The sequence below is a fragment of the Heloderma suspectum genome, chromosome 6 (assembly GCF_057233095.1).
Source record: "Heloderma suspectum isolate Gila_16-S chromosome 6, 16-S_ref, whole genome shotgun sequence".
Classification (NCBI taxonomy): domain Eukaryota; kingdom Metazoa; phylum Chordata; class Lepidosauria; order Squamata; family Helodermatidae; genus Heloderma; species Heloderma suspectum.
The window spans coordinates 9,015,795-9,029,920 of record NC_139463.1 but is presented as its reverse complement, the minus strand read 5'-3'; the positions used below and the strand labels follow the sequence as shown (position 1 = coordinate 9,029,920).

The window sequence follows — 14,126 nt, the reverse complement described above, 5'->3', positions numbered from 1 at the left end:
AGGAGTCTTTAGCGGCCATCTCAAAGTTCTAACAAGTGTAGATGCCTGGACCACCTGGAAGTCTAAGATTCAAATCTGAGCTCTACCATGTACTCATTGTGTGGCCATGGGCAAGTCGTTCTTGGTCTCTATTTATCATATGTAAAACTGAAACACTAGTTACCTATTCACACAGTTGTTGTGGGGACAGACAAACCAAAGTAGTACCTTGGGGAAGAGCTGTCTAAATTATAGATACATTACAATAGATGTAACTAACAGCAACCTGAGGAGCTGATTCCAAGCCCAGGCAGGCATGCTTTAGCAATATTTCAAAGCCAAGCTTACTTAACTTTAGATTCTTCCCAACTGCTTGAAAAAGCCAGCTGTGGAGAACACAGAGAGGAGCAAATCGTTCTCATACTGAATCAGCTTCTCTGCTCTTTTCAAGTTTGGTCCAGTTACAAGGATGTACAAGTTGACTGGAATCAGATTTGGAACTCCAGGCCAGTGTGAGCCCATCATCACTTGTGCAATGGCTTCATTAGACAAAACTGTCTTTCGGAAATAAGATGTGTCCTGTGACCACCCATCTCTCTCAGGTGCACTAACCTGTAGCCACCTGGCGAACCAACACAGTGTTCAGTTTGATGACAGGGCTGAATGTATGCTTGCTGTCGGCAGCATTGGCCAGGATCTTGCTGTGACATCTCAGCACCAGTCTATCATCCTGCTTCTGTAACAGTACCAGAATATCCTCCAAAAGCAGCGTGTAGAGATCTGCAGTGGACAATAAAGCAGCCAGACTTACTCTATGTGGCACATAGAAGACTGCATCCCACACAGAGACAGTAATCAGCAGTGTGCTTTCTCAGTAAGGTATGCAAATAATTCACCTCAGAATCACAGATGGAACTGAATAATCTTTAGAATCACTGCTGTGTCCTCCTTGCGCAGTCTTAATGATCCTCCAGACCATTTCAAAATGCATGAAAATAGCTTAATCAGCTCCAAGAAACTTACATACATTATCTTTAACAGCAGGGTAATTTATGATGGAGATGTACCTCCTACTCCCCCACCCCTCCTACTACAAACCTCACTGAAAGTCGGCAGACTTACCAATTGTCTTGTCACGATTCACCTTCCAGGTCAGAGGCCCTTCATGAATCATCTTCTTCTTGGTTAAATCCAAATTCTGTAACATTACACAGAGGAAAGAGTAATATTCACAGGAGGTTCACTAATGCAAACTGGAAGGATCTACAGCAGAAAACTTTCAAAATGCAGTAGTCAACATTCATATTGTGAAAACAGAAAGTGGCACCTAATTAGAGGGACCTATTTCACAAGTATTTCAGTGAAGCCATAAGCTATGCCGTGCAGGGCCACCCAAGACGGACAGGTCATGGTGGAGAGTTCTGACAAAATGTGGTCCACTGGAGAAGGAAATGGCAACCCACTCCAGTATTCTTGCCAAGAAAATCCCATGGAACGTATCACAAGGCTAAAAGATATGACGCCGGAAGATGAGACCCTCAGGTCGGAAGGTGTCCAATATACTACTGGGGAAGAGCAGAGGGTATTTCCAAGTAGCTGCAGAAAGAGTGAAGCGGCTGGGCCAAAGCTGAAAGGACACTCAGCTGTGGATGTGCCTGGTGGTGAAAAGAAAATCCGATGCTGTAAAGAACAATATTGTTTAGGAACCTGGAATGTCAGATCAATGAATCAAGGTAAGCTGGAGGTGGTCAAACATGAGATGGCAAGACTGAACATCGACATCTTGGGAATCAGTGAACTAAAATGGACAGGCATGGGCGAATTTAATTCAGGTGACCATTATATCTACTACTGTGGGCAAGAATCCCTTAGAAGAAATGGAGTAGCACTCATAGTCAACAAAAGGGTGGGAAAAGCAGTACTGGGGTACAATCTCAAAAACGATAGAATGATCTCAGTACGAATCCAAGGCAAACCATTCAACATCACACTAATTCAAGTCTATGCCCCAACCACTGATGCCGAAGAAGCTGAGGTTGACGGGTTCTATGAAGACCTACAACACCTTCTAGAACTAACACCAAAAAAAGATGTCCTCTTCATCATAGGGGATTGGAATGCTAAAGTAGGAAATCAAGAAATAACCGGGATAACAGGCAGGCATGGCCTGGGTGTACAAAATGAAGCAGGACAAAGGCTAATAGAGTTTTGCCAAGAGAACACGCTGATCATAGCAAACACTCTTTTCCAACAGCACAAGAGACGACTCTACACATGGACATCACCAGATGGTCAGTATCGAAATCAGATTGATTATGTCCTTTGCAGTCAAAGATGGAGAAGCTCTATACAGTCAGTAAAAACAAGACCTGGAGCTGACTGTGGCTCAGATCATGAGCTCCTTCTTGCAAAATTTCGGCTGAAATTGAAGAACGTAGGGAAAACCACTAAACCATTCAGGTATGACCTAAATCATATCCCTTATGAATATACAGTGGAGGTGAGGAATAGATTTCAGGGATTAGACCTGAAAGACAGAGTGACTGAGGAACTATGGACGGAGGTCCGTAACGTTGTTCAGGAGGCAGCAACTAAATCCATCCCAGAGAAAAAGAAATGCAAGAAAGCCAAGTGGCTGTCTGATGAGGCTTTACAAGTAGCTGAAGAAAGAAGGGAAGCGAAAAGCAAGGGAGAAAGGGGAAGATATATCCAACTGAATGCAGAGTTCCAGAGAATAGCAAGGAGAGACAAGAAGGCCTTCTTAAATGAACAATGTAAAGAAATCGAGGAAAACAACGGAATGGGAAAGACTAGAGATCTCTTCAAGAAAACTGGAGATCTCAAGGGAACATTTTGTGCAAAGATGGGCATGATAAAGGACAAAGAAGGCAGGGACCTAACAGAAGCAGATGAGATTAAGAAGAGGTGGAAAGAATACACAGAAGAACTATACAGGAAAGATCTGAATGTCCCTGATGGCCATGATAGTGCAGTCACTGAACTTGAGCCGGACATCCTCGAGAGTGAATTCAAGTGGGCCTTAGGAAGCATGACTAACAACAAAGCTAGCGGAGATGACAGTATTCCAGCTGAGCTATTTAAAATCCTAAAAGATGATGCTGTTAAAGTGCTGCACTCAATATGCCAACAAATATGGAACACTTAACAGTGGCCACAAGACTGGAAAAGGTCAGTTTACATTCCAATTCCAAAGAAGGGCAACGCCAAAGAGTGTTCAAACTACCATACAATTGCGCTCATTTCACATGCCAGCAAGATTATGCTCCAAATCATACAAGCTAGGCTTCAGCAGTATGCGAACTGAGAACTACCGGAAGTACAAGCTGGGTTTCGAAGAGGCAGAGGAACTACAGATCAAATCGCCAACGTTCGCTGGATCATGGAGAAAGCAACAGAATTCCAGAAAAACATCTATTTCTGCTTCATTGACTACGCTAAAGCCTTTGATTGTGTGGATCACAACAAACTGTGGCAAATGCTGAAAGGGATGGGAGTACCAGACCACCTTACCTGTCTCCTGAGAAACCTGTACGAGGGTCAAGAAGCAACAGTAAGAACCAGACATGGAACAACCGATTGGTTCAAAATTGGGAAAGGAGTACGACAAGGCTGCATATTGTCACCCTGCTTATTTAACTTATATGCAGAGTACATCATGAGAAACGTCGGGTTGGATGAATCACAGGTCGGAATTAAGATTGCCGGGAGAATTATCAACAACCTCCGATATACAGACGATACCACCCTAATGGCAGAAAGCGAAGAGGATCTCAAGAGCCTCTTGCTGAGGGTGAAAGAGGAGAGTGCAAAGCTGGTTTGAAACTCAACATTAAAAAAACAAAGATCATGGCATCTGGCCCCATCACTTCCTGGCAGATGGAAGGGGAAGAAATGGAAGCAGTGACAGATTTTACTTTCTTGGGCTCCAAGATCACCGCAGACGGTGACTGTAGCCATGAAATTAAAAGACGCTTGCTCCTTGGGAGGAAAGCTATGGCAAACCTAGACAGCATAGTAAGAAGCAGAGACATCACCTTGCCAACAAAGGTCCATCTAATCAAAGCTATGGTTTTCCCAGTAGTAATGTATGGCTGTGAGAGCTGGACTATAAGGAAGGCTGAGCGCCGAAGAATCGATGCTTTCGAACTGTGGTGCTGGAGAAGACTCTTACGAGTCCCCTGGACTGCAAGGAGGTCAAATCAGTCCATCCTAAAGGAAATCAACCCTGACTGCTCATTGGAAGGACAGATACTGAAGCTGAAGCTCCAATATTTTGGCCACCTAATGCGAAGAGAAAACTCTCTGGAAAAGATCCTGATGCTGGGAAAGACTGAAGGCAAAAGGAGAAGGGGATGGCAGAGGATGAGATGGGTAGATAGCATCACCGATGCAATGAAAATGAACTTGAGCCCACTCCGGGAGAGAGCGCAGGACAGGAAGGCCTGGCGTGCTATGGTCCATGAGGTCACGAAGAGTCGGACATGACTGAACGACTACACAACAACAACAACAACAAATTTCACAAGTACCCACCACCCCAAATAACCCAGAATCTTGTGGCACCATAAAAGACTATACAAATGTAATGTGGCATAAGTTTTCTGGGCTCGGTTTCACTTTGTCAGCTGCAGAAAGACTATAATACTTTGATGTACTTTAATTTTTGTGAACCGCCCAGAATGGCTATGGGGCAGTGTACTGCCCCAGCCATGGGCATTGAACTCTTAGGTTAGAGGTGCCAAAGTAGTGATAAATCAGATTCAAAGGTTTACTTACAAGGAGACTTTATTGGGTAACTTACAGCACACAGGAGCACCCAATGGTTGGATCAGACTGCTTCTGTGAAACCACGAGCCATTGGGTCAAATGGGTTTTATACCATACATGTCAGCAACAAGGCAGCACGACACTAGCAAGCGCCCCTCACGTTCATTCCCAGCACAGGCTAGAAGTGTGTGCTTCTCAAGCACAGCCACCTGTAAACAAATTTCGCTTCCCAGGCAGAGTGCTTGATAAGGCTTACTCAATAGTAAGGAATGCACTGAGAAGGCTGTTATCAGCCTTTTGACTCATCTCCACATGCTCAGAGGCTTACTAGCAAGGGAACTGCACCAATAATGAACTTATGATAGCATTATGGATCTCTAGGCCCCTCTAACACTACAAATGACTTGGCTACGCTCCTGGGGCCAATACAGGAGGTATAGAAATATAATAAATGAAATGAAATCAAATGTCAAATTGTTAACATTTAGTATTCCTATGTCTACTTAGCACTGTCTAGTAGAATGACTAGGGGAGCAAGGTTTCCTATAGTCTGCTGCATAAACATAATGAGAAACCATGGTTTGTAGTTACAAAAACAAGCAGTGACAACCCTTGGAATGGCATGCTCCCTTCTCCCCTTCCTTGACATGAGGGGAGGAGATTAGAAGCTCCTGCTTCTAACTTGTGGCTAACCACAGTTTGCTGTTTTGTCCAAAAGCAGCAAGCTATGGTTTGCTATAAACTAGAAGCAGGAAATTCTAATCTCCTCCCCTAATTCACAATGAAAAGAGAGGAGGGTGTGCTCTCTCAGGTGTTCTGCCGCTCATTCCCGGCTGTTGGGTAGTATAGAAATGTAACAAATCAATCCATCCATCCCTTCATGCCACGTGATCAGATAAAACTTCATGCTATTACTTTAGGCTAATAATATGCACCATGAAACTACAAGAATGTCTATATTTTATGGTATAAGCTACTTTTGGATGAGACTTTCAGAGTCAACCAGTATTTCTCAAAACCTGATTCAATATTTCCCCTCCTCTACTCTCAATTCATGAGAGTTTCTACAGCAGGCAGGTAATGCATGGCAAACACCAATTATTGTTTAGATTTCTTATCTAAAATAGAAGAGAATTAACTGGCCATCTATTTGTAGTTGCCTCTGAGGATATGGAAGTGTAGCAGAACCTACAAAGAGAGGAGCAGCCAAGGGGTTCAATCTTAAAGATTCTACATGAGATAAAAACCATAAACAACAACAAGGAGCATTCAACTTAAAACACAACCATCACCACATACCCCACAGATTATAGATACTGAATGGGGAAAAAATCCAGGCGGAAACATTATGGTTTGTGACCAGCAGCAAGAGGACCTACAAAATATATTTAACAAAAGCTTACAAATCTGTGGGGCTCTTCTCACAGCTTTTACACTCACCCTCAATTCATCCAGCATAGGACCCTCCAATTGCTTCAAGTAGGACAAATCAAGCCGGCGCTGGTAGTCTTCCAAATGCTACACATGAAAGTGAAAATCAAGCCAATTACACAGGCCAAAATTAATTGGCGGCAGCCAGGCAACAGCACTGAAGAACTTGATCAATTTGGGATCCCTTTGGGGGGAAGGCTGCACACAAGCATTCTCAATCATTTTGCTATGGATGCTACACACCGCTGCCAACAGTCTCCTTTTCGCTTCTGCAATCCCGGGTACCTCTTTTTCTTCTTACCTGCTTGTTCTCTGCTTCTTTGACAGCTTGGTTCACAAAGTTGAGGATCTGCCGACAATGATCTGCTGCTTTCTTCACTTTCTCCTTCTCTCCAGATTGTTCTAAAAATAAAAACGTGATCAAGGCAGTGGTCTTTGTAGAGTGGCCCAGAACCTTGGACATGGAAGTTGTCATATTCCACCTGACTCAATTAGCACCTCTAAAAAGAGAGCTTTATACTCGTGTGTATATACTTTTCTCTATTTACTGGGACTCAGACCACTGTCACAATTTAAAGACATGAAGTATGCTAAGAAGTCACCCCTCTATTTGCTATCTTGTTTGGCTTCAAATAAGAGCAGCCCTCCCTCCCTTGCTCAAAAGAGGCCCCAGTAGGGAATTTGGAACCGAAAAACACTGGCAACCCTTTTTTTGGATACAACTCAGAAGGCTGTATATGAAACAACACTGTAGATTATCAGTAGTAAACACAGTGCATGTTTCTAGTCACAAAGCAACAAACTGTGACCACAAGTTTATCAAGCTTTTTAAAAAAGCAAATTTTCAAGCTGTACTTTCCCCTCAAATTTAGCACACTTCTGTTGTATACATGAATGGTTATATAGCCATTATGAATGCAAAAATGCAGTAACAGCAATGGCAAAACTAAATACCTACAGTTCTTCTTCCCCCAGTTAGCTCACTGGGAAGCTTTATAATTCTTTTGAAAGAAGTTATTAATTTTTGCATTAGATCTCAATGACCATGAGAAAGTGGTTTCTCTCCCGCATTTGGAGGAAGATGTGGGGTATTTCAACAACATGAAGCAGCAATGAGATGGGGGTAGGAACTGGCATTCTTGAACAGAGGCATGGAAACAGGGTTCTTTTTGAAGCCCAAATTACTCTTTGCAACTGCCAAAGCCCTAACCAGCTACTAACAGAAAGTGCTACATGGTACCTGAGTACTTTGCAATATTATCCAGCAGAAGGGGATATTTGGTCAGCCTCTGCATCTCAGTGGGAATTATATCTTTCAGCTGTAGTCGACGACAGAGTGGATTGCTCTCAGCATCCTAAATTTAAACAGCATAATAACTGCATTTGTCATTTTTATTAAGACCATAATTACCTGAATGAATACCATCTATTCATCATATAAATGTCTGAGTGGTTCACATTTCTGGCAATTAAATACAAGTCAAGGAACGGCAAGATTTATCTGACAGACAACACAGTCCTGCTGTACTGGGCAATTACATAGACGAAAGGCTCATCACAAAAACTGGCGGAAGCTTCCTTCCCTCATTACTTCATACAGACTTCATATCATCAGCAATCAATCTCAGTCACCAACTTAAGCAGAGACACCTTAGTCTCTTGTGTGTGCTACATTTCAGAATGCTAACCACTTTCAAATTACCAGAGATCCCAGCCAATTTGCAAAACCCCTTCCCTTCCTCTGTAAAGTAGGGCTTAAACCCAACATGAGAAAATCACTCTTCCCTCTTGACTCAATATGGAGCATCGTACTTATTCTAATTTATGAGAACCATTCCTTGAAGAACAGTGCCATATGAGCTTCTTGAATCCCCTATTTTGGGGACTGAGAACTTCAGTTCCTGCAGGCTAGATGCATGGGCTCTTCCAGTCCATGAGGAGGGTCTCTGCCGGATCGTGCAGATGAGCTGGACCGGCACAGGCTGAGTAGCCTCCACCTGAACTTGCAGTGCTCACTATTGGGGGTGACCATCTGCTAGGTCACATTACTATACAGACTGGCTCCCATTTGGCCCGAAATCACAGCTTGGACAATCTTCCACAGTTCTTAAGATTAAGACTCTTCCCTCAAAGATGACAGCAAAAATAATCCACAGCCAAATAAATATATTAAACATAATCCATTACTTTATCCTCACTTTCAACCTCCACTGGTCCTCTATGAGGCATCAGCTAGATCTAATACCCAGAAAGATTTACCTGGACAAATGTCTGGAAGCGAGAGTCCTTCTTTTGCCGAGACTTGATCACCTCCAGAGCAAAGGGCTGGTTGCTACAGAAGGTGGCAGTGGCTTGTTTCAATTTCTCCTCCCCTGGTCCGCTGAACTGAGACAAGAATCCAGGGGAACCAAATGTAAAAAATAAACACAAAACAAGGAAGGCGATATGCTGACATAAGCATTTGAATGTACTATTATTCTGACAGCAAAGGGATTGCTCAGGGCAAAGATGTATCCAAAATAGGGCTGACCAGTATGTCAAAAGAAGAGCATCCTCTAGCCCTTAGTGCCACTTGTTACTTTTTTCCATCTTCCTACATCAAAATTTAGAAGCAGGGGTTCAGATTGTGCCTTTAGTTCTCAATAACCCATGAAGAACTCCCAAGATTCTTGATAAATGGTAATGTACAAAGCAAATGTATGCTTACTAGAAATGGGAACAACTCAGTTTTGAGTGGAATCATGGAAGGCTTAACGGAAGTGTAGCATGCTGAATGCCATTACTAGTGCATGCACACCTAAAAACACTTCCTATTATAAAATTCTTATTTGAGGAATGGAGTCTGAAATTGGTTTTAATATCCAAATAAGGTCTTGCATCTTCTTGAAATAAAAGGGGATTAATCCACAAAATTAAGCAGAGAAGTCACAGCCTGAACATTTCCAAGATGGCTCATTTCCCATTACATCCAAGTTTTGTTCTCTCTTAACTTCACTGACAACTTTTAGAGAGAAAAACAAGTCCTCCCTTCTTTTGCAGGTCACCTTTAAGCTAAATGACATTTATTGTTAATTGAATAAAAAAAGCACTCAGCTAGATAAATATGCTGTAAGGAAAGTGAAACACGTACACCATGCTGAGCTCCCTTCATCTTCCACAATTCTCACTCCCCCAGTTCAATGTCATTCTTTCAGAAATGAAGAATTTCAGATAATAGGTTCCCAGACGAGACAAATCACTGCCAATCTTTTGTTTCTCTAAACATTTTACTTTTCAGGAGGAAAAATAAAAATCAAACAAAATTCAGTTTACCCAAGTTAACAAGTCCTCTCCAATTTGATCAATAACGGATGTCTCGTTCCTTTTCCTCACTGCTTTCATCTGCTCATTCATTCCAGCTAAGCAGCAAAGAAAAAGAAGAGGGAGAAAATTATCAGCAGGTTTGGAACTACTGAGGCAATCACCCCAATCCAGTGACACCCTACTGTACTTGAGAGCTCTAGGGTGCAAGAGCTTCCATATTAACACCAACAAGAGCCAGCTGGCCCAGAGTTCAGCCTGATTGTTTGCCCTGAGCTGCCTCTTCAATGGAAAGTCCTTGCTCATGCCAGAGAGCCATGTGTGCAGCAGGGACCCCATGGAGCTTTTGGACTAGACTGAAACTTGCAAAAAGTTCCGGATATCTAGATAGCATTTCTTCCCCCAGTCACAATCCCATACTAATGCTTTTCCACTGCCCCTTCTTACCAGACATCAGCCCTCCTTGCTAAAAACATGCACTCACACACAAAACCATTCTACACATTCTGAAGAATCAGTTTCAGAATAAAACATGACAAGTGGTTTATAGGAAATCAGCATTTCACAAAACTGCTTCTGATGAACTTTATTCCAAAAGAAGAAATTAATTTTTTACTTGTTTTACTGCAGACCAAGAAAGAAAAGGGTATGTGTGGATACTGCCCCTTAGAGGATATTCTCCAAGAAAGCATCATTTTAGTTTGGGAACCAAAATTCTAAATACATTGAACGCCTACCTTTCAGAGTTTAGATGCAGACGAGCCCCTCATTCTCTTTATTGTTTTAATCTTTAGCAATCTTGGGGTAATTCTGTGTAGGATTAAAAATCAGTGCTGCACCTATTGCTGCCTACACTTATGCAAGCTGGAGGAAACTAGAGATGGTATTTATTTTATTTATTTATTATTAAATTTATTAATCGCCCATCTGGCTGGTCACCCAGCCACTCTGGACGATGTACAGCATATAATGAAACAGTTTAAAACAATAAAATTCTACAATAAAAACGTTTTCTAAAATACCCTAGCCCAATGCCTGCCTGAACAACCACATTTTTAATGCACGGCGGAAGCTCATTAAAGAGGGGGCATGGCGGAGTTCTCTAGGGAGGGAGTTCCACAGAGTGGGGGCCACCACAGAAAAGGCCCTCTCCTTCGTCCCCACCAGTCTAGCTGTCCTGGCTGATGGGACAGAGAGAAGGCCATCCGAGGCTGATCTTGTTAAGCGGCCTGTCTGGTGTTGCTGGAGGCGCTCCTTACGGTATATGAGCAAAGTGGTAAGGTGAAACCAGAGAACAGAATTTGTGGTAAGCACATATCCAAGTATTGTTCTGCTAGCTCACTCTGCTTGAAGAGTGACACACAAGTGTCTGTTGTCTCAAGGATACTCTCCCTTTTGCACAGCCACACAAGAAGCCTGTGCATTTTGCCATTGCTCTTTCAGCAGAATGAAAATGGAGTCAGACGCTCTTACTCACCATGGAGCTGAAGGATATCCTCCAGATTCGAAAATATTTTCCGCAAGTCAGTGTGTGGCAAGATTGCTTCACGGGATACACGCTGATAGAAGACCTGATCTAGAACCTTCAGTGTACGGACATGAGCACGCTCAGTATAAAATAACTCTGAAAATATGGATGAGAAACAAAATGGGAGTAATGGCCTTCACACAGAAAAAAAAACTACACACAGAATGGGAGGAAAGCAAACAGTTTAAAATCTGGAGGATACAATTTGTCACGAAGTCAGTGAGAAAAACTTAAACAATTTCAGGGAATAGATAATCAGCTTGTAGGGTCAGCAGCTTATGACTGTGAAAAATCTCCACTTATGCTCTGCCTGTCTTCAATGATAATTTATAAACTGCTACCTCACACCCCACAAGTGACTGAGTAAGCAAAGAAAGAAAGTGTTCTTGATCCCAAGGAGTGTATTAACTCCTTCTAGACAAAATGGATTATAGATCTGCATGCCTTGGGATGAACAAGTATTCTTAAGAGCGCTACAGTAATGTTCAGATCACGACTTTCTGGGAAACTTACGCTCCCTTTCATCAGTATGGAAAGACTTCAGGCTGCCCTTTAGGCCTCCCTGCCCCCCCCCCCCGAGTTTGATCCTGACCTGACAGGTGATCCAGGCCAGCCTCCAAGTTTCCATCAACACCTGTGTACAAGGATTTCAAAACCTGAAGTTTGCGTAAACACACAATTCCTACTGATACTGAAGTCCTGAAGGCTGACACGTTTCCAACCAATATAAAGCAACTTTGGTCATTGTCAAACACAAATGAGGTATGCCCCCCACTTATGTACCATTAATCACTTCCTGGCGTTTAATCTCAGAGGGCTTCAGGCCAAGCAGCACCTCGCGGCTCACAAGCTGCTGCCAGTTGGGTGGGTCTGTCTCCATGTCAAAATCAAAGAGCTCATCTTCACTCTGGTTATCCCCAGCACCCATGCTGTCAATCCTAGGAGAAGGGAAGGTTCAGTAATTTAGGAAGAAACTTTGCAGGATGGAAAAGAATAAGAAAAGCAAGCAAGCAAGCAGTAAAATGCCCCAGAGACATTATACACAGAGCCTGTCTTAGAGTTAGAAATGGAATTTGTTAGATAGCCTACAGATAAGGTTACTGACCAAAGCTCAGCAGTGATTTTCAGCAAGTCCTTAGTAGTCCTCCTTTTACATTTTGGGTGAAGAGGGATGTGACTTATCTATGGTAAAGGGTAGGTCAACAGAAAGAGATGGAAACCTCTCTCCTCAATGATAGCATCAAGGTATAAAAATCCACCAATTTTAAAGTAGGATTGATGGTATTGGGACCAAGATGCACCTGCTCTGCACTGTATTTGGGTATCACAACAGAGGTTTATATTAATGGCTTTGACTTTGTAGCCCTTCCTATCCAGAGGGCATAGAGACATTTAAGCTATGAGCAGAGTTATTTCAGTGCACTCAGCCTACCAAAATCTACTTTAAACACGTTGATACTTGTACTCACCTGCGGAAAGGTTTTGGTGTTCCTGATTCTGCTAATCTAGAAGGGAAATAAAATTGTTATGAAATACTGATTGATGGAGTGAGCCAGTCAGTCACAAATCTTATTGCTACTGTCCAGTACAAAATGTTCTAGGCCATGATTTAAGATGCATGTCTCCTATGAATGGAGCAGCATTGTTTTTATACTCTAACAGCACCTCATAACACAGAGAAAGCTAGAAGACAGCCAAGGCATTTAGAAGACCATTATCTTTCTAAGTTTCCAAAAAGGTAAGTTCTCCCAGGACAAATTTTCCCACAACAAAGGTTGGTGATGCCCACTTTGAGACTAAGACTTGCCTGTCAAACTCTCCTTCCTCTTCCTGCAAATGGTCCAGGGGAGGAGATGGGAAATCAAAGATGGTGTTAGATGTACGAGGTGTACCATCCACAGAGTCACCAAAAGAAAGAGTTTCTCCAACTTGCTTTGGCCCTAAAAAAAAAAAAAAAAGGGTGGTGGTGTTGGTAGTTAGAGCAGCAGGTCTCAAACTGTGAAAATCAGAAACAACATTCCCACCTCATTTCCCCTCAGCACTTTCTCTTCAGCAAGAGGTAACTAGGCCTTCAGGGGTCAGGGACCTGCAACGATTTCAAAGGGAATGTGGCCCACACATCGAGAAACTTTGGTGGTGGTTTAACGTTTTGTCTTGAAGCTGAGAAATGCATAGCAAGCACATTGTACCTACAGCGTAGTTTTTGATGACCACTATCTTTTCACCTGGTTCACTGTCCTTGCTCCCTTCTTGGGAAGGGAAGTTTCCAGCAGCTAGAGGAGACATGAGGTTAGCAGATGGGTAGGCTGTATCCGTGCCATCACTGGACCCGCTCTGGCGCATCTTGACAGATTCTGGTGGCTCTGGACTGACAGAGGAAGGCGTGGGCAAGAGCTTCGGATGGCGCTGCTTTTGTAATTCCATGGCTTTGCCTACTGGAGAGACATGGAGCCATCAGATGTGTGCTGAAATTGTTCTCACCCAAATAGCAAACCTTTCCCAGTACCTGAAAAGTCCGGGCAGAACGCCCACCTATCTTTGAATGCCACTACAGTTAGCAAGAAAATTCATTTTAAGCACGATTTCCAAAATAATCTACTACAGTCTAACACCGTTCAGCCTTGGGATAACATGGTCAGGCTGGTGGAAGAGGAATATATATTTCTCTATCTGACATACTTGCATAGCTGTCATGGCGGCTTGGCCTCCTTGGGGGTCCCAGGATATTAGGGAAAACTCTCCTCTTCTTTTCATCCCCTTCCTTCTCTTTCTTTATACTTTGCTATAGTTGAAAAGGAGCCAAGGAGAGTAAGTGTTAAGGCAGTCCTCCCACATGCACCCCTTTAAAAAGAAACTTTCATTAATTGTTCACAACCACAGACTTAGGCAAATAATCTTGCAGTGTCCTTCTGTTAGTTCTCAATTGTTTACTAACATTTTAAGTATGAAAGAAAAGAGGAGATCAACACAAGTAGAGGCATGGCCAACTCACAACATTCAGTGCCTGAGGAAGAAAATCTAAACGGGACACCCTTTTCCATTAATCAATCTGAGGGCACAGTCCACTGAAATCCTCCTGAGCAAGCCACATTGAAATCAA

The 14,126-nt window shown here is 42.8% G+C and overlaps 1 protein-coding gene across 1 annotated transcript in view; it reads right to left on the bottom strand.

Moving 5' to 3' along the window:
- The window catches only part of ARHGEF12 (Rho guanine nucleotide exchange factor 12), a gene marked incomplete at its 5' end in the record, with an annotated part of 107,647 nt that overhangs the window by 19,326 nt on the left and 74,195 nt on the right, over nucleotides 1–14,126 (bottom strand). Inside the window, 13 exons of the mRNA XM_084803584.1 lie at nucleotides 592–759; nucleotides 1,102–1,177; nucleotides 6,208–6,285; nucleotides 6,500–6,600; nucleotides 7,439–7,553; nucleotides 8,458–8,583; nucleotides 9,511–9,596; nucleotides 10,976–11,122; nucleotides 11,810–11,964; nucleotides 12,496–12,531; nucleotides 12,834–12,966; nucleotides 13,252–13,458; nucleotides 13,706–13,808. Of these exons, the coding sequence (XP_084659710.1) occupies nucleotides 592–759; nucleotides 1,102–1,177; nucleotides 6,208–6,285; nucleotides 6,500–6,600; nucleotides 7,439–7,553; nucleotides 8,458–8,583; nucleotides 9,511–9,596; nucleotides 10,976–11,122; nucleotides 11,810–11,964; nucleotides 12,496–12,531; nucleotides 12,834–12,966; nucleotides 13,252–13,458; nucleotides 13,706–13,808 (1,531 nt within the window). The remainder of the gene's footprint in view (nucleotides 1–591; nucleotides 760–1,101; nucleotides 1,178–6,207; nucleotides 6,286–6,499; nucleotides 6,601–7,438; nucleotides 7,554–8,457; nucleotides 8,584–9,510; nucleotides 9,597–10,975; nucleotides 11,123–11,809; nucleotides 11,965–12,495; nucleotides 12,532–12,833; nucleotides 12,967–13,251; nucleotides 13,459–13,705; nucleotides 13,809–14,126) is intronic.